The sequence below is a fragment of the Odocoileus virginianus genome, chromosome 11, assembly GCF_023699985.2.
Source record: "Odocoileus virginianus isolate 20LAN1187 ecotype Illinois chromosome 11, Ovbor_1.2, whole genome shotgun sequence".
In the NCBI taxonomy this organism is placed as follows: domain Eukaryota; kingdom Metazoa; phylum Chordata; class Mammalia; order Artiodactyla; family Cervidae; genus Odocoileus; species Odocoileus virginianus.
In genome coordinates this window covers 7,814,218-7,839,323 of record NC_069684.1, presented here as the reverse complement: position 1 = coordinate 7,839,323, position 25,106 = coordinate 7,814,218, and the positions used below count along the sequence as shown (strand labels likewise).

At 44.4% G+C, this 25,106-nt stretch overlaps 1 protein-coding gene across 7 annotated transcripts in view; it reads right to left on the bottom strand.

Moving 5' to 3' along the window:
- The window catches only part of HHAT (hedgehog acyltransferase), a 367,616-nt gene that overhangs the window by 53,865 nt on the left and 288,645 nt on the right, over positions 1 to 25,106 (bottom strand). For all 7 annotated transcript variants that reach the window (XR_011490224.1, XM_070473890.1, XM_070473893.1 and 4 more), the window contains one exon: positions 24,016 to 24,160. Coding sequence is in view for 6 of the 7 variants with exons in the window: in XM_070473890.1 (XP_070329991.1) it covers positions 24,016 to 24,160 (145 nt within the window). In the remaining variant the exon portion in view is untranslated. The remainder of the gene's footprint in view (positions 1 to 24,015; positions 24,161 to 25,106) is intronic.

Genomic DNA, 25,106 nt, shown 5'->3' with positions numbered 1-25,106 from the left:
TGGACATCAAAATTCAAAATAACAAGGGTAGCTGGCATTAGCCTTGATTTTTAATACAGCCTCATATGTAATGAGGGGTTTCACAAAGGCATTTTGATGGTGATGATAGTGAGGGATCTGATGCTGTGATGGATTAATGTCTTCATCAGGAAAACACATGTCCACAGAGCATTTGGAGGTATGTGCAGATATAGAAGCACTGTAAAGCTTCATGCCTGCCATGTTGGAGTCAATACTCAGTTATCTGTGTTCAGAGAGAAAAGTTTTCATTACAGCTAACATTGCCCCATTCCATTCCCCCTGACCCCAGTTCATTCTCTTCCTAAGGTGCCCCCCACCATCCTGTCTCCTAAATTTCGAGTTTGTTTTTCCTATCAAATCAAGAAAATTGAAGTTCAGTTCAGTTGCTCAATCGTGTCCAACTCTTTGCAACCCCATGAACCGCAGCACACAAGGCCTCCCTGTCCACATCAACTGCCAGAGTCTACCCAAGCCTGTGTCCATTGAGTCGGTGATGCCATCCAACCATCTCATCCTCTATCATCCCCTTCTCCTCCTGCCCTCAATCTTTCCCAGCATCAGGGTCTTTTCAAATGAGTCAGCTCTTCGCATCAGGTGGCCAAAGTATTGGAGTTTCAGCTTCAACATCAGTCCTTCCAATGAACACCCAGGACTGATCTGCTTGTTTTTCCTATTAAATCAAGCAAATTGAAGAGGGTACAAAAATCTGATATCTAAAAAATATGCCTCGAAATACAGATGCTGATTATTTCAATACATTCGTTTGGATTATCCACATCACTGGATATGTGAATGTCTCCTAGAGCTGCTGGGTTCTCATCTCCTTCCAGAATCTCCAAGCTCACTATAATTCTACCCACTAAACTCAGTGGGAGAGCGTCACGCATAGAAAATGCTTGCTGCTGCTTAGCCATAGTACAACTCTTCCAGGATTGAAGACAAGGACACTGGAAGGGCAACTAGAAATTTCCCATATTGCTCACCAATGTGGGTATTAACAGGTAAAATTATGACAGTATTTTAAGGGTGACATAAAGAGCATTTCAACTAGAATCATTAGGAGTGTTAATTAAAATACATATTTGGGGTGCTATCCTAGACCTACTGAATCAGAATCTCTTACCGAATCTCGGGGTCATGCATAATAAGCTTGTCGTGTGGTTCTGATGGGCAATAATGTTCTGAAACAACTGCGCTGGAGTTGGGAAGACAAAGGCTGACGTCACACTGACAAACGATGACACAACGGGAGCAATCTCATTAGGAAAGCTGTGTTAGACCAGGTCAACCTTGAAATCACTCAGCACTGTGTTAATAATGAGAAGTGCAGCAACCAAGCATCAAACCTGTGCTGAGCCAGAGACAGGAGGCAGGAGAGAATGTCATATATATTTAACACTGGGTTGTCACAGCACATAAACAAAACCAGAAAATCTCCTACACACCAGTCTGAGGACTTATCAGAAGGTGAGATGTGACCCACGTTTCCTACCATTTCAACGTGTCCCTGGCTACATATCAATTTCTACACTCTCCCTACATCCATGCATCCATCTGTTTGCCAGATGGATTGATAAAGAGTTATTTCCTCTGGAGAGCTTGGAAAAGTCACCTTATGCTAGGCAGTTGCACAGCATAAGGACACCAGAAATACCAAACTAACATGATGAACGTCAGGGACGAGAATGATTCCTAGACTTGAGCAGATGACCAATGAATCTTTTTTTTTTTTTTTTTTGGATTTATAGAGGGAGCAAGGAAGGAGAAAATCAGATAGGGTGGGATAAGAGGATGGAAGAAAAGGTAGATAGGTAAATGTGTGGACTGATAAAGAAAGGGTGGACAGACAGAGGTTAGCTGGTTGAGTGGAAGGACAGATGTCTGGAGGAAAAGATAGGAGAACCATGTCAGATCAACTATCTTTTATCTCTAAACTATTTTTAACAGGCTTATTGGGACATAATTGAAATACCACACGATTCACCCATGCAAAATATATATATGTATATATATAAATAATTCAATGGCTGTTCATATACTCATAGGAATCACCACAATCAATTAGAACATTTCCTCACCCCACAAAAGGAACCCCAAGCTCATTAGCCATCACCCTCCAAACTCCCATTCCTCCTAGCCCTAATATGTTCTTGTCTCCATAGATTTGCTTATGCTGAACATTTCATATAAATGAAATCACACAATATGTGGTCCTTAGTGACTGGCTTCTTTCACTTATAATAAAGTTTTCAAGATTCACCTATGTCATAGTATGAATCAGTATTCCATTCCTTTTATTGCTGAATAACATTCCACTGTATGGCTACTGTTGTTTAACCACTAAGTCATGTCTGACTCTTTGTGACCCCATGGACCAGAGCCCTCCAGGCTTCTCCGTCCATGGGATTCTCCAGGCAAGAATAGCGGAGTGGGTTGCCATTCCCTTCTCTAGGGGATCTTCCTGACCCAAGGGTCGAATCCATGTCTCCTGCGTTGGCAGGCAGATTCTTTACCACTGAGTCACCTGTGAAGTCCTCCATTGTATGGCTATACTGTATCTTATTTATCTATTCATCAATAGACATATGGGCTGTTTTTACTTTTTTGGCTATTATCAATAATTTGCTATGAACATTCATATACAAAGTTTTTGGTGTGGGTATATACCTAGGATTAAATTGCTGAGCCATATGGTTATTCAATGTTTAACTTTTTTTAAGTAAAATTTTTACTCATTTTTATTTTTTGGCTGCACTGTGTGGTATGTAGGCTCTTAGTTCCCCAACTAGGGATTGAACCCACACCCCCTGCAGTAGCAGCACAGAATCTTAACTGCTGGACCACTAGGCAAGTCCCCATGCTGAACTTTTTGAAGAACTACCAGACTATACTCCAGAGCATTTGTTTTCTACTTTATATTCCCACAGACAGTGTATGAGGGTTTGGATATTTCTACATCCTCTCCAACACTTATTTTCCGTTTTTTATCTGTTATTACAGCCATCTTAGTGGTATCTCATTGTGGTTTTAATTTGCATTTTCCTGATGGTTAATGATTTTGAATATCTTGTCATGTGCTTGTTGGACATTTGAATATCTTCTTTGGATAAATGTCTAATCACCTTTGCCAATTTTAAATTGCTATTATTGAGTTATAATAATTCTTTATATATTCTTGACACAAATTCTATATCAGATATATGGTTTGCAAATTTTTCTTGTATTTTGGTTGCATTTTCACTTTCTTGATGTTCTTTCAACCACAAAAACTTTTTATTTTGATGATGTCCAATTGATCTGTTTTTGTCTTCTGTTGTTTGTTTTTGGTATCATATCAAAGAAACCATTGGCTAATCCAAGGTCACAAAGATTGATCCCTATACTTTCTTGCAAGAGCTTTATAGTTTTTGCTCTTACAATTTAGGTCTTTGATGCATTTTGAGTTAATTTTTATATATGGGATGAGATAAGAGTCCAACTACATTCTTTAGCATGTAGATATCCACCAAAATATTTTTGATAGAAGAAAAAGGGGCCATGTGAGCAGAACAATGTTAATAATTTTACCAATATTACTTCAGGGGCAAAGGTAAGGAAACAGAGGGAAAATGTGTACTGGCCATTCTTTCTCCAAAATTCAGAAATGAATCTGTGTGAGCTACAAAAGGGCTTCCCTGGTGGCTCAGCTGGTAAAGAATCCTCCTGAATGTGGGAGACCTGGGTTCGATCCCTGGGTTGGGAAGATACCCTGGAGAAGGGAAAGGCTGCCCACTCCAGTATTCTGACCTGGAGAATTCCACAGACTGTATAGTCCACGGGGTCACAAAGAGTCAGACACGACTGAACGGCTTTCACTTAGAACAAGGAGGAGCTACAAAAACGGTGGATAAACCTCAAGTATTTCTGCCCTTGACTCAGGGGCCAAAACATTAAACTGCACAAACATGAAGACTTAGTGACTCCCTAAAATCTGCTGTGGGAGAATTCTGAAGGTCCCTTCTTCCGTCTCTCCTGTCCTCTGACACCAGGAGCCCTTGTCATTCCGCACGTGGCTGGCCTTCCTATTCCTAGTACTGCTTTCCTCCAAATCGGTCTCCATGTTACCTCTACAATCTTTCAAAAATCAGATCTGTGCCACTCTCTTGCCAAAGTCTGCCTGGGACCCAACCCTATTTTCAACCTATTAAGGTTGAAGCCCACGCTCCACGGCATGGCAGGCGTGGCCTTCATTACCTTGCTTTCCAGTTACCTTTCTGGCGTTTCCTGGTGCAATCAGCCTATTCCCTGACATCAAGCTTCTCATCTTCTCCTGCTGTGATCCTAAGATGCTTGCAGTTTCCTGGATGTGCAATATTATGCTTTCATGCCCTTGGGTAAGCTGTGCCCATCCCCCAAGGCTGATACTTACTCATCCGTTAAGCCCAACTCTGTCACCTCCTCCATAGTGAGTTTCTCACCCAGAAGATAAAGTCAACCATTCGCCTCTCTGTCTCCAAAGCACTGTGTCCCTAAGCATTATGTCCCAAGGCACTGTGAAATATTTTGCCGTATTTGGTTTTCACTGTATCCCAAGCATCCAGCACAATGACCAGCAGGAATACAGGAAGGCCCTTTCCTTTAAGTAATGTTCTCTGTTAAAAAAAAAAAAAAAAAAAAACCTTAGCCTAGGGACTTCCCTGCTGGTCCAGTGGTTAAGATTCCATGCTACCAGTGCAGGGGGCCCGGGTTGGATCTCTAGAACCCACATGCTGCAACTGAGGGCATGGATGATGCAATGAAAGATCCCATGTGCTACATCTAAGACCAGGCACAGCCAAAATAAAAAAAAATTTTTTAATTAAAAAATAAAAATGATTTTAGCCTTATTCAGACTCATCTGACCACTGTGCCTCTTTTTCCTGAATCAAATAGACAGAGACCATTTTCATATGTCTTATTTTCTTACCATGCACTTTTGCTTCGTTTAGTAAGCTCCTCCCCAGGGTAGCATTTTTTTACTGCAAGGCAAAAAGTAGGACCCAACCCCTCCGGCCACCTTGTTGAGGCAGCCATGAAGTGAGAAAAGTAATCTAGAGGCAAGCCTCAAAAATGAGAAAGTGACAGGTAACTGTGGACACAAACAGAAGGATAAAACTGGAGCAGAAAACCATTTTATTATAAGTTATCTGGTTTCTTCTAGCTCAGGAAACAATGCCTTTCCGAGGAAAGACATGGCTCCAAAGACAGATCTGTGTGGCCACCATTTGTCTGCATCTGTCATTTGAAAGTCAGCCAAGTAATACCACTCATTACATTATCTGACATCTTTTTGGTCTTCTGTGACTGACAGCCCTCAGGATACACACAACAAACGTGCTCAAAATCCTTCTCATATAGGAAACCCAACTTGGAACCAAGACAAGTGAGAGTGTTTCCATTCACCCACTGTGTAGACAAACGTGGCAGAACGGTAAATCAGATTTATCAAGCAAAATTCCATGTTTTCATGTCATAAACCGGGTGGTTTGGCCACCTCCAAGCAAGCCAGAGACATCTTCCTAATCATCTCTGGGAAGAGCGTTCTGTCCCCTAGCTCAGCCCTCAGTTACTCGCTTTCTGCTCCCCCTAAAAGCCAGAGTAAGTTATAGGGAACCCCCTTTGGTATATACCCTTGGCCCCTGCAAGTCTTTCAACAGCGTGCATGTGTGCTAAGTTATTTCAGACCAACTCTTTGCGACCCCATGGGCTGTAGCCCACCAGGCTCCTCTGACCATGGAATTCTCCAGACAAGAATACTGGAGAGGGTTGCCATGCCCTCCTCCAGGGCATCTTCCCAAACGAGGGGTCAAACCCACATCACTACATCTCCTGCATTGGCAGGCGGGTTTTTGACCACTGGTACCACCTGGGAAGCCCTTTCTAACAGCAAAGGAACACAATCTCCATTTAAAACAGAATGTTCGATCTCCCTTTTATTTTACAGATAATCAGTTGTTGTTTTTTTTTTTCCCTCTCCAAGGTCACATGAAAATGCCACCAGAAAAATAAATAAAAGTCCTGAGACATGCTGCCAAGAGACCTAAATAGGGCTAAAATTAGCCGCTGCCTCCTTCTCTGGGCAAGAGCTGGCAGCAGCTGGAGTGTGACAATACCCAGAGGAGAACAGCGGGGAGCAGAGAGGCACTGCGGTCATGCTGCTGGGCTGGCACCAGGGGACGGAGGCTTCGAGCCTGGGGCTTGCTGGATGCCAGGCAGCTCCTGAGCGGAGCATCGGCCCTGCCCGCCTGCCCTGGAAGCCTCAATCCACCAGCCTGATGTAGGGAGATGTAGGCTTCCAGACCAGCTATCTCTACCTGCTGCTTCCCATATCAGCAACGCCATGGGATGTGGACTTCCATATATATATCTTTTTGGAGGCACAATTCAATCCATAGCACCCCCTCTGCCATGCTCTTCTAAGTAGGTTCCCTTGTAAAGAATACTCTACAGCAGCAGGAAATACAGCTGGGGGTGGGGGGCAGCTGACAGGCTGCAGGAATCCATCACAGGGTCACAGCAGAGGAAAATGGTCCAGGTAAGACTCAAATGCCTGTTGGCAGGAAGCTCTAACTCTCGAACAATCCTGTGTGGAACCACACAGGTGCACCCCAAACAGGACTCTGCTTTTTTCCTATCTTTAAGACAGTGACAAGTTTTTCTTCATAGTTTTCATTCTCATTTACTGAGTATTCAGGGGAATACTTGACTGCTTTAGTTACACTCCAGGGAGAGGACCGCAGTGCCCGACAGAATTCCTAAGGCCAGGGAAAGTTCACCCAGATGGATTCCATTTTCTGATATTTACTGCAAAGAAAATAGCCACAACCAGCCCACACTGCTGCCTTCTGCTGCATTTCTAGCACCGCACAACATAATACATCATGATCACAGGCTCTTCCAACAGCCATTCCTGAGACTGTTTGGGTTTTTTGGTAATCCAGACAGCACGCCCAAACAAAACCATCTTTTCCCTCTTGCTTTCTTGGCCTGAGCAAGGATGATGAGAAGCAAAGGGCAAGCTAGTGCAATGCCTGAGTAAGCCAGAAAGAGGCAAAACCAACACCCTGAGGGCTGGGGTCAGGAGAGCCAGAGTCCTTCACCACCTGTGCAGGTCAGGATGAAACTAGAGCAGTCCCTGCTTGCACGCAGGAGACATGTTCGAAGACCCTGGTGGATGCCTAAAACTGCAGATAGTACTAAATCTCATAGATGTTCTTTTCCCCTATGCATACACACCTATGATAAAGTTAAATTTACAAAGGAGGCACTTAGTTTACAGTAAGAGGTAAACAACAATCGATAATAAAATACAGCAATTCTAACAGTATACTGTAATAAAGGCCTTCCCCTTGCGGCTCAGCTAGTAAAGAATCGGCCTGCAATGTGGGAGACCTGGATTCGATCCCTGGGTTGGGAAGATCCCCTGGAGACGGGAAAGGCTACCCACTCCAGTGTTCTGGCCTGGAGAGTTCCATGGACTGTATAGTCCATGGGGTCGCAAAGAGTTGGACACGACTGAGTGACTTTCATGTTCACTCACTGCAATAAAAGTTATGTGCATATAGTCTCTCTCTCTCTCAAAATATCTTACTGTAAAATTTAATGCTTTCCCCATCTTAACTAAGCATCTGTATTGTACTGTGACCATAACTTCTGTAGTTTGTGGTACAATAGCAAAACTAGCATGAATTTCTTTTTCCTTCTCCATAATTTCACATGTAGAAGATTCATTCTTACTTAGAATGTAAGAAGATACATCTTACATTCTAAGATGCTCTTAGCATCTCAGCATATGATTTTTTTCTTCCCCTATTAAGTCAAAACCTTTCACCTTTTCACTTAAAGCACTTACTGCCTTCTCCTTGGCATAGCTAAATTGCCAGCATCACTACTCTTGCGCTTCAGGGCCAGTATCAAGTAAAAGGAGGGTTACTTGAACAGAACACTGTAACACCGAGAGCTGACCTGGGGATCAAGACCCATACTAAGTGATTAGTAGGGACAAGCTCTGTGAAGGGATGATCCATGTTCCGGGTGGGATGGAGCATGACGGCAGGAGACGTCACCACACCAACTCTGCACAGCATGCAATGTAAAACTTAAGAATCGCTCATTTCTGGAATTTTCCATTTAATATTTTCAGATCACAGTTGATAACAGGCAACTGAGGAAAGGGAAACTGAAGCTAAGGGGAGACGGCTTTACTTGCAGAGAGACATGGACCAGCTAGCGGCCACCCATCCAGGGGTCAGGGGGCTGGTCTATCAGCTCCAGAAACTGGAGGTCTAATCTCTTCCCCCACCCCCATACTGATGACTATCAGAAACAGAAGAACAAGCCAGGCACCCGGAACTTTGTCTCCAACAGTGACACTCGGGGATGTTCTGTGATGAAAACGGGGGTCTCCTGTTATAGCACAGGCCTCACAGACAGGCCACGGCGGCATGAGTAAAGCTATGGGATTTAGAGTCAAAAGGCCTCTGACTCACCGGGTTCCTCGGCTTCCTAGCTGCGTAACTATAACCAAGTTTCCTGACCTCTCTGAACCTCGGTTATTAGCAATACTGTGTTACTAGCAACACTGGGATGATGTCTGCCTAAGCTATCTCACAGGGGGCTGTAGAAAAACCAACTGAACTAGTGCCCTGGAAATTACTTAAGAAACAGTTAAGAGCTTAAATAGTAATAATGGACACTACTAAGAGGCATTTAATCATACTGAGTCAGAGAACTCAGGAAACTCTACATAGCCTAGGCATCTATGCAAAGAAAAGGAAAGGAAAACTTGGTTAGCAGCTGGGGCTCTGGCCCCACACCCTATGTGGACTCCAGGCTGGACCACTGGGAAGCTCCTTTAAGTCAGATCAGCCTGAATGTCTCAATGTCCCAGGCTTTTAACAGTATGGACACCTCCCTCTCTGTCTCACACACACACACACACACACACGTCACCTATTATTTCACAGAAAGATGCAGAACTGGCCAAGGCCTTAGCTCCCAGGCCCACTCCTGCCCTTCCCCAGCCAAACCAACCAAAGGGTCCAAGTGACCACACAGGAGGCAAAGAAAGTCTCTGCAGGGAGAAGAGGGAGAGAATCTGGAAAGAAGAGGCCGAGGGGAGAGATGACAAACTGGGATCAGATTTCGTGGGCTCACTTAAATGACCACGCTCCTGCGACAGCTCTTCGGCCCCTCTGCATAAGCAGTTAAGATAGATTGCCAACCGTGGTCAGTCACAGTCCTTCCCGCCTACCTGTATCAACGCCCTTCACAACATGATTTCGCAGTTCCTCCTATGAGGAGATGAAATCTATTTCCTCTCTCCTTGAGTCTGGGCTAGTACACCACACTCTTTGGCCAAAGGATGCAGCAGGACTGATTACGGGCCAGTTCTGCGCCTGAAAAGCTTTGCACACTGTCTGTCCACTCTCTTGAACCACTATGACTACCGCATGAACAGGCCGGGCCAGGTCTGCTGAAGGGTCAGAAATCAACGCAGAGCAGACCTGACTCAGCCAGTTCATCCCGGTGAAGGTCCTGGAGACACGACAGCCCAGCTAAGATCAGCAAATCCAGTGCAACCACAGTTGACCCACAGATAGATGCATGCGGCTGTCCCAGATCAGCCAGACTCCAGCTGGCACAGAGATTTGTGCATTATACAAATGCTTGTTCTTTTAAGCCACTAGGTTTTGGGGTGGTTTGTTATGTAGCAGTGGCTAACTGATGCATGTTATGCTCAACCACTGTCTAGTTCATATTAACACTTCTTTTCCTTTGGGCTTGAATAAAGATGAGGAGGTGGGACTCAAAGGACAGAGTGACCTTCTCTCCTTTATAGAGCAGCAGTCTTCAAACTGGGAATGCATACAATTAAACAACATGGAAAACTTTGGAAGAATGAATTTCCAGATCCTAAAAATTAATCTGAGGCTAAGTTTCTCCTTGCCCTTTCTCCTCCTCCTCTCCCTCTCTGTCACACACACACACAGACACATGGCTTTCATCTCACTTTACCAAAAAACAAACAAACAAAGGAGAAGCTGCTTCCTCATTCTTCTTATTCAGGATATTGCTCTAGGATGTAAAACCCTCAAGGGAATCAGTATAACATTTTGAGAAACTATTTGACCACGTCTACGAAAGCTGAATATATACACACCCAGGGACCCAGCAATCCCTCTCCAGTTATAAACCCAACAAAAATGCACACAGATCTTCACCACATGTCATATATATGACAGTCCATAGGACCTTACCGCTATCATGTTCAACAGCAATAAAATGGACAAATTGTGGCATGTTCACACAATGAAACACTTTATAGTAGTAATAAGCAGGGAAAAAATCTATAACCACACTCCAAAATATGGATGACTCTCTCAACATGATACTGAGCAAAAACAAGTAAGACAAAAAGAATATATATTATGTAATTCCCTTTCTTTGTAGAATCATATAATATATGTATACGTGCATTAAACAAACAAACCAGCTACTCAAGAAAGCTATGCATTTACATGTCAGAATAAGGCAAGGCAGTAACTGGCAGGGGTCATGAGAAGCATCCTTTAGGTGCTCGATATATGTGTGTATTTGCCTAGAGAAAATTCTTAAGATTATTAGCACTTTGCTAAGCTATTATTATATTTTAAATCAAAAGCTTAACAATAGTGGAACAAACTAAAGCAACAATTAGATAATTGCTTTAATCAAATAACCACAAATCCCTACTTCATCCATTTCAAGAGAAATTTTACTTTTTACGTTTAATATTTATCAAAAGTATCACCTTTGAGTTATGCATTAATAAGAACTGTAATGATAACTTGACCCAGGAGAAAAATGTTTATATTTTAGCCTTATGGTGACAGAAAAACAAATCAATGCTACATAGAAGTATGATAGTTGAATAAAGAAATAACTAAGATGACAAAATTCTACAGAAGAAATGAAATAGATATATGATATCAAGGAAATACTGTGAAAGAAGCGCTTGCTCATTTATATTTTTAAAAGGGTGACGGTCGGTATAAAATCACTAAGTTATTTATAATTTATATTATTTAGAGCTATCAGTTTTACATTTAAACATCAGCATTTATAATATGACAAAAATTAGGTCTTTTATAATTATTTAAATTTACAATAGAAGAAGTTAGGTACTTACTTTAAAAGTCACAGTGGGGTATGTAGCTCCTCAAAGTTACTTTATTAGGATGAACATAAGCAAAAAAAAAAATTATACCAAAAAGTGACTCAGTATAAAAGAATCTCCCCAGATACGCTCCCTTTGAGGATCTGGACCCCTTCACGGATCTCTGTCTTGCTCTGACGAAGGGGCTTATGTAACTCAAAGAAGGGATGAGCCACACTGTGCAGGGCCACTGAAGATGGACAGGTCATAGTGGCGAGTTCTGACGAAATGTGATCCACTGGAGGAGGGAATGGCAAACCGGTCCAGATTACTTGCCATGACAACCCCATGAACTGTATAAAAAAGGCAAAAAATATGTGACACCGAAAGATGAGTTCCCCAGATCAGAAGGTGCCCAATACGCACCTGGGGAAGAGCACAGGACTGATTGCTCCAGAAAGAAGGAAGCAGCTGGGTCAAAGTAGGAACGGCGTTCCGTTGTGGATGTGTCTGGTGACGGAAGTAAAATCCGCGCTGTAAAGAACAGTACTGCATGGGAACCTGGAAGGTCAGCTCCATGGAAGCAAGGTAAACTGGAGGTGGTTAAGCAGGAGATGGCAAGAGAATCAACGTCATAAGAATCAGTGAACTACAATGGACTGGAATGGGTGAATTTAATTCAGATGACCATTAATCTACTGCTGTGAGCAAGAATCCCTTAGAAGAAATGGACTAGCCCTCATAAGCAACAAATGAGTCCAAAACGCAGTACTGGGGTACAACCTCAAAAGTGACAGAAGGATCTCAGCTCATTTTCAAGGCAAACCATTCAGCACCATAGTAATCCAAGTCTATCCCCCAACCACTAATGCCAAAGAAGCTGATCAGTTCTATGAAGACCTAGAAGACCTCCTAGAACTAACAGCAAAAAATAAATAAATAAATAAAAGATGTCCTATTCATCACAGGGGATTGGAATGCAAGAGCAGGAAGTCAAGAGATACCTGGAGTGACAGGCAAATTTGGCCCTGAAATACAAAATGAAGCAGGGCAAAGGCTAGCAAAATTCTGCCAAGAAAACACACTGGTCATAGCAAACACCCTCTTCCAACAAAACAAGAGACGACTTTACACAAGGACATTAGCAAATGGTCAATACCAAAATGAGACTGATTACATTCTTTGTAGCCAAAGATGGAGAAGTTGTATGCAGTCAGCAAAAACAAGACCTGGAGATGACTGTGGCTCAGATCATAAGCTCCTCATAGCAAAATTCAGGCTTAAACTAAAGAAAGTGGGGAAAATCAACAGGCCAGTCAGGTACGACTGAGATCAAATCCCCCATGAATATACAGTGGAGGTGATAAATAGATTGATGGGATCAGACCTAGTAAATAGAGTGCCTGAAGAACTCTGGACACTATGGACAGAAGTATGGACAGAGGTTCATGATATTGTACAGGAGGAGCAAACAAAATCATCCCAAGGAAAAAGAAATGCACGAAGGCATAGTGGCTGTCTGAGGAGGCTTTATTAATAGCTGAGAAAAGAAGAAAAGTGAAAAGCATGGAAGAGAGGGAAAGGTACACCTACAATTAAATGTAGAGTTCCAGAGAATAGCAAGGAGAGACAAGATGGACTTCTTCAATGAACAATGCAATAGGGGAAAATGACAGAAAGGGAAAGACTAGAAATCTCTTTAAGAAAATTGGAAATATCAAAGGAACATTTCATTCAAAGATGGGCACAATAAAGGACAGAAATGGTGCATATATAATAGAAGCAGAAGAGATCAAGAGATGGCAAGAATACACAGAACTGTACAAAAAAGATCTTGATGACCCAAATAACCATGATGGTGTAGTCACTCACACAGAGTTGGACATTCTGGAGTGTGAAGTCAAGTGGGCCTTAGGAAGCATTGCGGCCAAGAAAGCTAGTGGAGGTGACAGATTTCAAGCAGGCTATTTAAAATCCTAAAAGATGATGCTATTAAAGTGCTGTACTCAATGTGTCAGCAAATTTGGAAAACCTAGCAGTGGCCACAGGACTAGAAAAGGTCAACCCTAATCCCAATTCCTAAGAAGGGCAGCACTGAAGAATGTTCAAGCCACTGGACAATTGCAGCCATCTCTCATGCTAGGAAGGTTACACTCAAATCCCTCAAGCTAGCCTTCAGCAATATGTGAACTGAGAACTTCCAGATGTTCAAGCTGGGTTTAGAAAAGGCAGAGGAACCAGAGAACAAATGATCAACAGTTGCTGGATCATAAAGAAAGCATGGGAATTCCAGAAAAACATCTACCTCTGTTTCATTGACTATGCTAAAGCCTTTGACTGTGTGGCTCACAACAAACTGGAAAACTCTTCAAGAGATGGGAAGACTAGACCATCTTACCTGTCTCCTGAGAAACCTGTATGTGGGTCAAGAAGCAACAGTTAGAACCGTGTATGGGACAATTGACTGGTTCAGTATTGAGAAAGCAGTACAACAAGGCTGTATATTGTCACCCTGCTTATTTAGCTTTTATGCAGAGTATATCATGCGAAATGCTGGACTTCGTGAGTTACAAGCTGGAATCAAGACTGGCAGGAGAAACAGCAACAACTTCAGATATGCAGATGATACCACTATAATGGCTGAAAGCAAAGAGAAACTAAAGAACCTCTGGATGAGAGCGAAGGAGGAAAGTGAACAAGCCAGCTTAAAACTCAATATTAAAAAAAAAAAAAAACTGAGATCATGGCATCTGATCCCATCACTTCATGGCAAATAGAAGGGGGAAAGGTGGAAGCAATAACAGATTTCCTCTTGGGCTCTAAAATCACTATAGATGGTGACTGCAGCCCTGAAATTAGAAGACGATTGCTTCTTGGCAGGAAAGCTATGACAAACCTAGACAGTATGTTAAAAAGCAGAGACATTACTTTGCTGGCAAAGGTCCATATAATCAAAGCTATGGTTTTTCCAGTAGTCATGTATGGATGCAAGAGCTGGACCATGAAGAAGGCAGAGCACCAAAGAACTGATGCTTTCCAACTGTGGTACTGAAGAAGTCTCTTAAGAGTCCCCTGGTGATCAAACAGATCAATCTTAAAGGAAATCAACCCTGAATATTCATTGGAAGGACTGATGCTGAAGCTGAAGTTCCAATACTTTGGCCACCTGATGCAAAGAGCTGACTCATTGGAAAAGACCGTGATGCTGGGAAAGATTGAAGGCAGAGGGAAAAGGGGATGACAGCGGATGAGATGGTTAGATGGCATCACTGACTCAATGGACATGAACTTGGGCAAAACTCCAGGAGATGGTGAGAGACAGGGAAGCCTGGGATGCTGTAGTCCATGGGGTCGCAAAGAGTTGGACACAACTTGGGGACTGAACAACAACCACAACAAAGACCTGTAACAGTGGTATATGCCTCCTACACTATCTCATTAAGCTACATTAGTCATATGCTTCTGGTTATAAGTCGCAGAAACCTAACCAAACTGAACTGTCAATAAGTAAAGCATCTGAGATTTAACTCTACTTGCAACAAATTAGTCTCCCAGTTTCATGCATGTAGGCAGAAGACACGAGACTATTGGGACAGAGATGAAGGACTTTATTACTCAGCCATAACAGTAGCCAGAGCATCTGTGCCATTTCCCTGAGCCCAAGATGCCACAATGCAACGTCAAGAGGGCCAGGCGAGACCTGCACATGTAGAGGGTCATATTACAGGAGATAAACCCCAGCCATAAGAATCTAAGTATTTTATAACAGGCAGTAAGTTGTCCTGTCGTAAGCCTTGCCTGACCTCTGCCCCAGAGGGAGATTATTTTTATTAAACTGGACAGTAATCAAACACCCTCTACTTCAGAGCAACACACCATCTCCACCTTCCAAAGACGCTTGCTATACAAACATTCTTGGAAAGAAAGCCTGGAACAGAAGCAGTCAATGGATCTGTGCATAAGACATGCAGAAACACAAGAGAGCCTTGGAAATTGTCTCCCAACACGAAATGAGTGAAGAAGAAATAACAGCTTTTGTAATTGAAAAGTATGTGTCGGCTTCGGGAACTCCTAACTCTAGAGTGCTTAGGAGTATGTTGCAGTGGCCTGTCTCAGGATATGATCTCTGAGACAGTTTCCAACATTCAGTTCTGCTTTCCTCAAAGTCGGCTTCCTTCTCTATTTGGCTCTCCCCTGACAGTAGCAAGAGGGCTCCCAACAGCTCCGGGCCAATATCCTGACAGCTCTGCAACAAGAGAAAGAGAGCTTCTCCTTCCTGACAATTTCCAACAGAAACTCCAACTGCACCAAGTGGGGAGATGGACCATCAGGGTGGGCCAGTCCCGCTCACGTGCTGACCCCTAGATCTCAGACTGACGCCAACTGAGAGTGAGGTGAGAGAGGTTTGGTTCCAAAGAGGGGGGTGCAAACACTGAGCAAGTAAAACTGCAGCTTTTCCCTACGCTGCTCTCCAAATACCCTTAAGACAACAAATCTCACATGTGTACTTCTGTGAAATTAAGCATCGCTTCTTTCCACAGTCAGATTCTTATTTTAATAAGACTAGCGGCGTATCCAAACTGCTATTTTATAATCAAATTTCCTGAGAAAGAAGCTAGTGCTGTGGTGCTGCAAAAGGGTCGTTCTGTGAAATAGCAACTGTTACTGGATTGTGCCGTGGCAGGAGAAGAGACGGCTCCCCCACGGAAGGCCACGTCCCAAACCCTGGCACTCACGTGAGTTAGCTTACTGGGCTTTGCAGGGACACTGCAGGTGTGATCACGTGATGGATCCTGAAATGGGGAAATTATCCTAGATTATCCAGGTGGAGTTCATAATCACAAGGGTCCTTACGGGAGAGACACAGGAGGAGTCGGGCGGCAGGTGCTGAGATGAGAGCAGCAGAAAGGATGCAGAGAAGGAGATCTGAAGATGGTACACACCTGAATGTGAAGAAGCAGCAGCGCATGAGGCAAGGGTTGCAGCTGGCCCCCAGCGCTCAAGGAATCAAACTCTCCCCTTGCGCTTCCGGAGGAACCAGTCTTGCCAACGCCTTGACTTTAGCACAGCAAGCCTGATCTCAGACTTCCGGCCTCCAGAACGCGCATGCGAGCTAAGTCGCTTCAGTCGTGTCCGACTTCGCGAACCCATGAGCTGCAGCCCACGGGGTTCCTCCATCCATGGGATTCTCCAGGTAAGGAGTGGGTTGCCACGCTCTTCTCAGGGAATCTTCCCAACCCAGGGATCAAACCCGCATCTCTTAGGTCTCCTGCATTGGCAGGCGGGTTCTTTGCCCCTAGCGCCACCTGGGAAGCCTCAGGAACAGAAGAAGATAAAACCGCGCTCTCTGAAGCCAGCAAGTTCATGATCATTTGTGACAGTGGCCACAGGAAATGAACACGTGTCAGCATAATGCGAGCAGCCAGTGCCCGGTACACTGGCAAACAGAAACAAACTCAGCGACGGGTTCTACTGCACAGAAGGATTTGCTCCGGAACCTGGGGCACCCGATAACGACGACTCTCACTACATTCTGCCTTTTGTTACAAAACTGGTACTGCCTTCCAAATTAAATATTCTTCATTTCAAACACTGTAAAAACTATTTGGTGGTGACTTGAGGAGACAATGAGGTGGAAGGGTCCCGGTCCCTGTGACCGCCAGGGCAGCCCTCCTCCTGTCCTCAGCTGCAGAGCAGGTGCTAAGCTGTGTCTGACCCCTTTGACAATATAACAGTAATTGCAATAAGCAAACAATAACATAAATTCCAGGATGGGTGTTCATTTCAGAAACCACACCTGCACAGCAATCCCATGACTTCCTGGTGTGGGCCTTGGAGTTCAGACTTGGGAATCCTGCTGCAGACATCCTCTTATGTATCAAGTACATATAAGATTTAGTTAGAAGACAAAGGGGACTTATTTAAATTTTTATTAAAATTATTTTGGTTTAATTCTACTACCATGTTTGTAATGTGTTTTTCTATTGAGAAATAACTGACATATAATTATTGAGCTTTAATTGACATATTGTATTAAAGTGTAGACATAATAATCTGATTGTAATGTGCATTTGGATCTCACACTGCATATATATAATTGGGGGCCAATGAGAGGTAGAGGCTTCAAATCAGTAAGAATCAAAATTTTCTTTTGATTACAATGAACGGTGCCTAACCATACTAGTCTTCACTTGATATTCTATTTAAAGACACTTAAAAATGTTCCCAAATTCCATAAAACTCTTTTCAAATGAATTCACAAGAACTCCTAGTTAACAGAAAAAAGTGTCACATGACCTCACAGAAAGTAGGACTTAGATGAACAATGATTCAAACTCCTTTCAAGATATCTTAATAGAAATTCTCTCAGCTTTAACATAACCCCAGGTGTACTTCTGGATAAGAGTTCTCACTCTCTATTCCTCATGCCCTATGCCTAGTGTCTTGGCTTGAAATACTTTTAGGAAAGATGATGCCCACAACGTCTGGGTGACCACGTGGCAGAGATGAAAGAAGAAACAGAGGCATCTGAAAGTCTTGAAATCCAGACTCCAAGAATGGCCCATAATGGACAAATGGGCAACCCATGTATAAACCGCTTAATTTATATCAACATGTTGACATCACCACCAATACAATGGGTGGGAAGCTCTTGTTCCTCAAATCCTTCAGGAAATTGCATAAGATTCAGTGGGGCAGAAGCAGAAACAATCAGAGCAATGAAAACTCCATGTCAAGAGCAGGGCAAGTGAAGAGGATGAAACAAGTCAACACAAAGAAGATGCCTGAGACAGTGAGTGACATGTGCCCTCTATCTTCTCTCATCAAAGATGGAATTCAGTCCCAAGAATGTAATGAGATATGAGGGGAATGAGTTTCTCTTTAACCACAATCTTCTAGAATTTCCAGTGCAGTATCACAACTTCGCTTTAAATGAAATGCCTGTCCAGAGCCATTTGAGCCGGGAGATGAATAAACTGCCTGGACAAGCTAGTAGTCAGGGAGAAAATATACTGTCCCTTTTCTCTGCTAGAGACAGCAAGCAAATATGCAGAATGTAAAGGTTCTGACCTGTCTAAGAAAATGACGGGTTCATCTCTCACTGCAATCTGGAGGGAAAACAACCAAATTTTCCTTGCCTTGGTACAGGGGCCCCGCAGGAGCTAAGTGCTGAGATGGAGTTTGCCAACCTAGATCAGGCAACAAGAAAGAGGGGAAGTGTGTGTGTGTGTGTGTGTGTGTGACATGTGTGTGTGTTACATGTACCCTAAGACATGTATCTGTGTAGTCAGGCAGGAGAATGGTTGATGGAAGCCAGGTCTCTACCACCTCCAACAAACACAGAATCCGTGGCTCCACAATTAGGAAATGATTAGCACCCTCCGCCTTTTTTTTTTTTTTACAAAATTCACATCTTCTGTTGACAGGAATAGATGGATTTTTCAAAAGGAACACAACTCTGCACCCAGACGACACTATAAAGCTCTCAGTGCCCTTACACCAGATGTATTCCTAGCACATACCCATCCCTAGTTCTAGTTCAGTCGCTCAGTCGTGTCTGACTTTTTGTGACCCCATGGACTGAAGCATGCCAGGCTTCCCTGTCCATCACCAACTCCCGGAAGTTTGCCCAAACTCATGTCCATCGAGTCAGTGATGCCATCCAACCATCTCATCCTCTGTCGTCCCCTTCTGTTCCTGCCTTCAATCCTTCCCAGCATCAGAGTCTTTTCCAGTGAGTCAGTTCTTTGCATCAGGTGGCCAAAGCACTGGAGCTCCAGCTTCAGCATCAGTCCTTCCAATGAATATTCAGGACTGATTTCCTTTAGGATGGACTGGTTGGATCTCCTCGCAGTCCAAGGGACTCTCAAGAGTCTTCTCCAACCACAGTTCAAAAGCATCAATTCTTTGGCGCTCAGCTTTCTTTATAGTCCAACTCTCACATCCATACATGACCACTGGAAAAACCATAGCTTTGACTAGACAGACCTTTGTTGGCAAAGTAATGTCTCTGCTTTTTAATATGCTATCTAGGTTGGTCATAGCTTTTCTTCCAAGGAGCAAGCGTCTTTTAACTTCATGGCTACAGTCACCATCTGCAGTGATTTTGGAGCCCAAGAAAATAAAGTCTCTCACTGTTCCCATTGTTTCCCCATCTATTTGCCATGAAGTGATGGGACCGGATGCCATGATCTTAGTTTTTTGAATGTTGAGTTTTAAGCCAGCTTTTTCACTCTCCTCTTTCACTTTTATCAAGTTCTTCTTCACTTTCTGCCATAAGGGTGGTTTCATCTGCATATCTGAGGTTATTGATAATTCTCCCAGAAATCTTGATTCCAGCTTGTGCTTCATCTAGCCTGGCATTTCTCATGATGTACTCTGCATATAAGTTAAATAAGCAGGGTGGCAATATATAGCCTTGACATACTCCTTTCCCAATTTGGAACCAGTCTGTTGTTCCATGTCTGGTTCTAACTATTGCTCTTGACCTGCATACAGATTTCTCAGGAGGCAGGTCAGGTGGTCTGGTATTCCCATCTCCTGAAGAATTTTCCACAGTTTGTTGTGATCTACATAGTCAAAGGCCTTGGTGTAATCAATAAAGCAGAAGTAGATGTTTTTCTGGAATTCTCTTGCTTTTTCTATGATCCAACGGATGCTGGCAATTTGATCTCTGCTTCCTCTGCCTTTTCTAAATCTAGCTCTTTTCTAAATACCCATCCCTATCGGCTGCCTTTCCTCCTCACTGTGCCCAGATGACAGAGCACTGCTGGGATGCTTAAGACACAGTTGGTTTATGGTCTCACAGATCCAGAGTTGTAATGCTACAATGCTTTTGAGTTACAGAGTAGTCATCAACTGCCTGTTCAAGAAATCAACTTACACTCCAATGTCAAGGACTTAAGACAGAAGTGAGCAAGCTTCTGCCATCAACAAATGCTTTTCAGAGCCACTGAAGTTTGCCTCTGCAAGGCAAGACACAGCAGGGTCCCTTCTACAGCAGGCTTAGGGACCAAATCCTCAGCCACAGTTCTTCAGATCCCTAAACCCAGCTAAGTTCCTGTAAATACATATAAAATAGGCTTAAATATTCACATTCCTCAAGTGGCTTGAGGTAAATTTCAACAGTAAAGGTTGGAGGATTTTCTTTGAAGGCAAAGATATAGTATCTTTATTCTCCACTGAATTAACTGAACATCACTCTTCCAATCTCCACAGCACAGATAACACTAACATGGATGGCTTGTGTGTGACATGCAGGAGAGCCCCAGAGGGTCACTTAGCATTTCTATCCCGTGGCTGGCACTGCCCACTTTTAAGGACAGCAGGGCACTGTGCACAGCAGAAAGAGAAGGGTCTGGTTTTAATAGTCTCACATCACCAACAGCGTAGAGATCAGGAGAGAGCTATTTATGTAAGCTAAATATTTAGATATTTACTAAAACAAGCTTTGTAGCTTAAAGCAAACAAATCTGTGTTTAAAGCAGTGAACTGGAGATGGAGATACCGACCTTAAGACAGCTCCTCCAGGCTAATCATGAGATACTTCTAGAGACATCAGTGATCCTAGGCAAAGGCTCCTGAGAATGAATGAGGCTATCCTCAAAGACGTGTGTGCATCCATATCCCATTTGCTGAGGGGCACTGGTAACCTCCTCCAAGATCCCCGTGCCCCTTGAGAACCTTGGGAGGGTGTGGCGTACTCCCCCCTCTGTCTCGGCAAGTTCCAGCCCAACAAGGCACAGAGGGCCCAGGGTGGTTACCCCTGGCGGAAGGGCTACCTCCCCATGAAACCTGGAAATCTGAAGACTGAGCTTAACTGCTCTCCATTCACTACAAAGAGACCTCTCCTCACTCGCTTTGTCTCTTTTTCCTCAATGTATAGAGATGGGTCTTGGAAAAACAGGTCCTGATCACGTGGCTGAAGGAAGCGGCCAGAGACAACTAGGATGTCAAAATCCTGGCTCATCCATCAGCAGCTTCAGGTACAGCTCAACAGTCCCTCATCTGAACCCTTTGGAGCCAAATGAGTTTCAGAATTCAGATTTTTTTTTATTATTATTATTTTAGCTAACATGATATCCCCAGGAGAGTCTGAGGAAGCATCCTATAAATGCATGAATATTCTGTTGTACCAAAACATGAATATTAATACTAATCTTCTATCAGGTCAATCAGATTTGTTATGAAAAGAAATCCAGACTCCTCAAGGATAGTGGGTTTGGCACCATCTGGTTCACATTCCTCCAAGAAATATCTAAATTCTATCGCTCGGGGACAAAAGATCCACAGTGGGAAACCAAGGATGTAATTGCCAAAACCCCAGGAAACCTACCCTTACTGAGGGGGCCCATGGGACAGATGCTGGGATGGGGCCACGCCGATGTGAACAATCTCTGATATAGACAATGCCTTCTGAACTGAGCTTCCCTGGCCTCAGACCCCAGACAGGAACGGACCCAGAGCCCTCCAGATTCAGAGAAGCATTCCCCTGGGACTCTAGGCGCCCAGCTCCAAGGTGGACACAGAGCGATCCAGTCGCAGATCACAATAGGAGCCACAAACCAGAAACAGACCAGGCAGTTCAGAGCCCTGACACCCACTCCCCAGTGTGCCGGGTATTAGCTCCACGGGGGACAGGACAAATCGTGCTTTGATCTTCATGCCTTTGAGAAACAGGGAAAACATATTACCGCTACTACCTCTTCTTTGTCCCTTCAAAGGCCAGCATTCCCAGGTTTTCCCTCCCACCCAGTCTCTGCTCACTCTGGGCATGCTCCTCGGCCAACTGCACCCACTCCCATGGCCTCACCCGCCACCTTCACGCCCCGTCTCCCACATCGCAGTGGCTCTGTCCCCTCCTCCTCCCCTATGCCAGCTCACCTTTTTAACTGCCTCTTGGGTACCTCCAGGGCTTGTCTCATGCGCCCTGTCCTGCCACGCCACAGTCCACTGTACTGTGTGCTCCCCCACGTCTCCCTGCCCTGCACCTAGGGGTCACGTGACTGGTTCTGGCCAATGGACTGTGAATGGAGATGCCTAGTGTCACTTCCGGTGGGGTATTTAATACCTGGTGACACCATCCCCCTCCATATTCTCGTCTCCTCCATGATGCCAGAACAAGAAGGTGAAGAATCAGAACAAAAACAGTCTAGGTCCTGAAGTTACCGCTTTGAAAACGTCTCTGGACCTTCACTGAACTGCTGGAGGGATAAACTTCTATGGGGAAAAAAATTACTGAGAGTTTGGGGTGATCTGACAAAGCCCCTAATATTAATTTCCCCCACGCACCTGCCTTCTTTATCTGGCAAGTTCTGACTTACTGCTCAAAACTCCAGTTCCAATGTCCCCAATTTCCATGGGAAGGTCAGCCCTCCACCCTGCGACCTCCAGCAGTCCCTCGTGCACTTGGCCCAGCGACGATCTGACTCTATGGACACATATCTGTTTGCACGTCTGGCTCCCACATTTGTGCTGCTTCTTCCACCCTTGTCTCTTCAGTGCCTTGCAAGCAGCGAACACCTGGAGTGTTTATTTACTGAAGCCAAGATTAGAGCCCTCTGGCTCAGGTGACCAGCAAAACCCGAGTCGGCATTTTCAGAGTCATCGTGGTCTCTGCACTGTGCTAGGCATGGTGGGAGGAGGCAAGAAAAGTCAACAGCTCTGTCGCCCACCTCAAGAAAGGTTTTTTTATCTTTCAGTCCTCTGTGCCCCATTACCTCCCATCCTCATTCAAGGACAGCTTCCACATACCAATTACCTGGTCTTTTCAAGAACTATAGGTGAAAACATTTCTCTGAGAGCGAGATCAAAGGGGTATGGGAATGACAAGATGAAAGCAGAGTAGGGCTCTGTCCTGGTCCCTGAGCCTGGCTCACCCAAGCCTGCCACAGTTTACACACACGACCTGGCATCCTGGGACCATGCAGCTGTGTCAGGCTATCTCTGATGTGAAAAGTGTCGCTGGCTCATTGGGGACCCAGAGGTGGAGATAACATCCTAGCCACGACCGGGCCACATCATCACCACTTGGCAAAATTTGCCAAACCAAAAGCACAAAACCATGTCACTGGTCAGGGCAAGAGAACAAGGGATCTTGGCTCTGAACACACAGTGAACTGGCTGAGTAATGTGCCTGTGTCGTTCCTGTTCTTCCAGTTCTTTTAAGGACATGATGTAAAGCTCAGCTTTAGCCCAAAGGAGATTGTGACCACAAAGGATGACCAACTATTAATGCAGTCTTTTCACAACAATGCCCACCAACTAGCATTTTGCCTGCTGCAGGTGTGACGCTGCTGTGGGCATGGAGACATATATGAACACTGAACACATGTTCGTTAAACACGAGGCTGGCTGCGGGTGCTGGCAAACCAGTGTCCAGACAAAAATAGCCACAACGAAGAGGTGTGGCAAACCAGGCACTGTGCCCACAGCAGCAGGAGACCACAGAGGGGCTTCTAGGACATTCTCCTGGTAGGACTTTCAGAGTCGTCAGTGGAACAAAGTCAGACTCTGCAGTATAATGAAGGCTGATCTACAGACAGTAGGGAAGATTAGGAAAAATGTTTAAATTGGAGATGTAACTTAGCAGGAGGGGAAGACAGATTTTGAGAGAGCTGGATGGTACATCTCGAAGTCAAGTATCAGCACAGCCAACAAGAGGTACATCAAAATAGCAGACTGCTAAAGCCACAGCGAAACCCAGGACTTTGCCCCAGGCTGGTATTTGTATAGGTCACACACCACGGACAAGGCAAGGAATGCCTCCTCCTGTCCCATATGTGATACCAACTGCATAAATGTGGAAAACAAGAAATTGTCTGAAAACAGCAACTTACCTTGTATGAAGATCCTATCCCAGTAGATTTCCCCGACTTGACTGCCCCCGAGAAACACCAGGTTGGACAGGATCAACATAGAGGTGGAACAAGAGGCAAGAGCAGCGTGCAATCGCCGGCGAGCTCCTGGGGAGAGGAACTGGGCCTGGGGGAAAAAGGCAAGAAGGCATCCCATCACAAGGGTGGAAAAAATCGGGCTGAGATGTCATGCAGCCTTTCTGTTACCAGCTCAGGATGCCTCCTCCTAGAGCCCAAGGTAGACTGTTATTTAAACAGCTTTTTGTTTTTTTGAAAAATTACTATTCCTACAAGATGCTCATTCTGGTCTACAGAAAGCAGTGACACACTCCCAAGTTACCTCCTACTGCCAAAATGGGCTTCCTTCTGACACATGTAACACAAACACCGAACCTAGTTGTTTAGGATCGAGCTGAGATGGCTCCACGCATTTTCTACACGTTAAAGCTGTAGGTACAAGAACTGTTTAAACTGCTCTGCACGACAACAAGCACAACGCCATGTAATGAGGCCAAGATCAGGGAGATCTTCTGAGGGAGTTACCCAGACCCCGGGAAGCCCCTCCCCCATAAATCTGACCCACTATTAGGAGGAACCCCATTAAGAGCATGCAGCAGAATCAGGACACGCCAACCCCATTTCTGGGATCAGAGTTCAGGGTGCCAGACCCACTGACAGTGAACTTGTTGCAGCATGAGAGAATCGTGGCTAGTCCCAGCACTGGAAATACACAGGAACTGGAGAGATGTTTTCCAGCAATGATGGTAAAGAATTTTGCTCATCCATCCAAGGTCTTCATTGCACTTCTCTTCCCCTTGTAATATTTTCTCAGGGATTTCATAAAGTAAAACAAAGCCTTTACTCTTCAGGGCTCATCTTTCTGGTACCCTACTGAGTGAGATCACCGTGATGTGCCTGGTGTGTTTGAGATCCCATCAGCATGTGCACTGTGAGTGGCCTTCAGGACTGCAGATTTAGAACGAGAACCAGGGAGAGCACAACCCAGGGTTTCTGACAAATACCGCAGCCTAAGCCGAAGATACAGAGAGGGAGCAAAGGTCCCAGAGATCAGT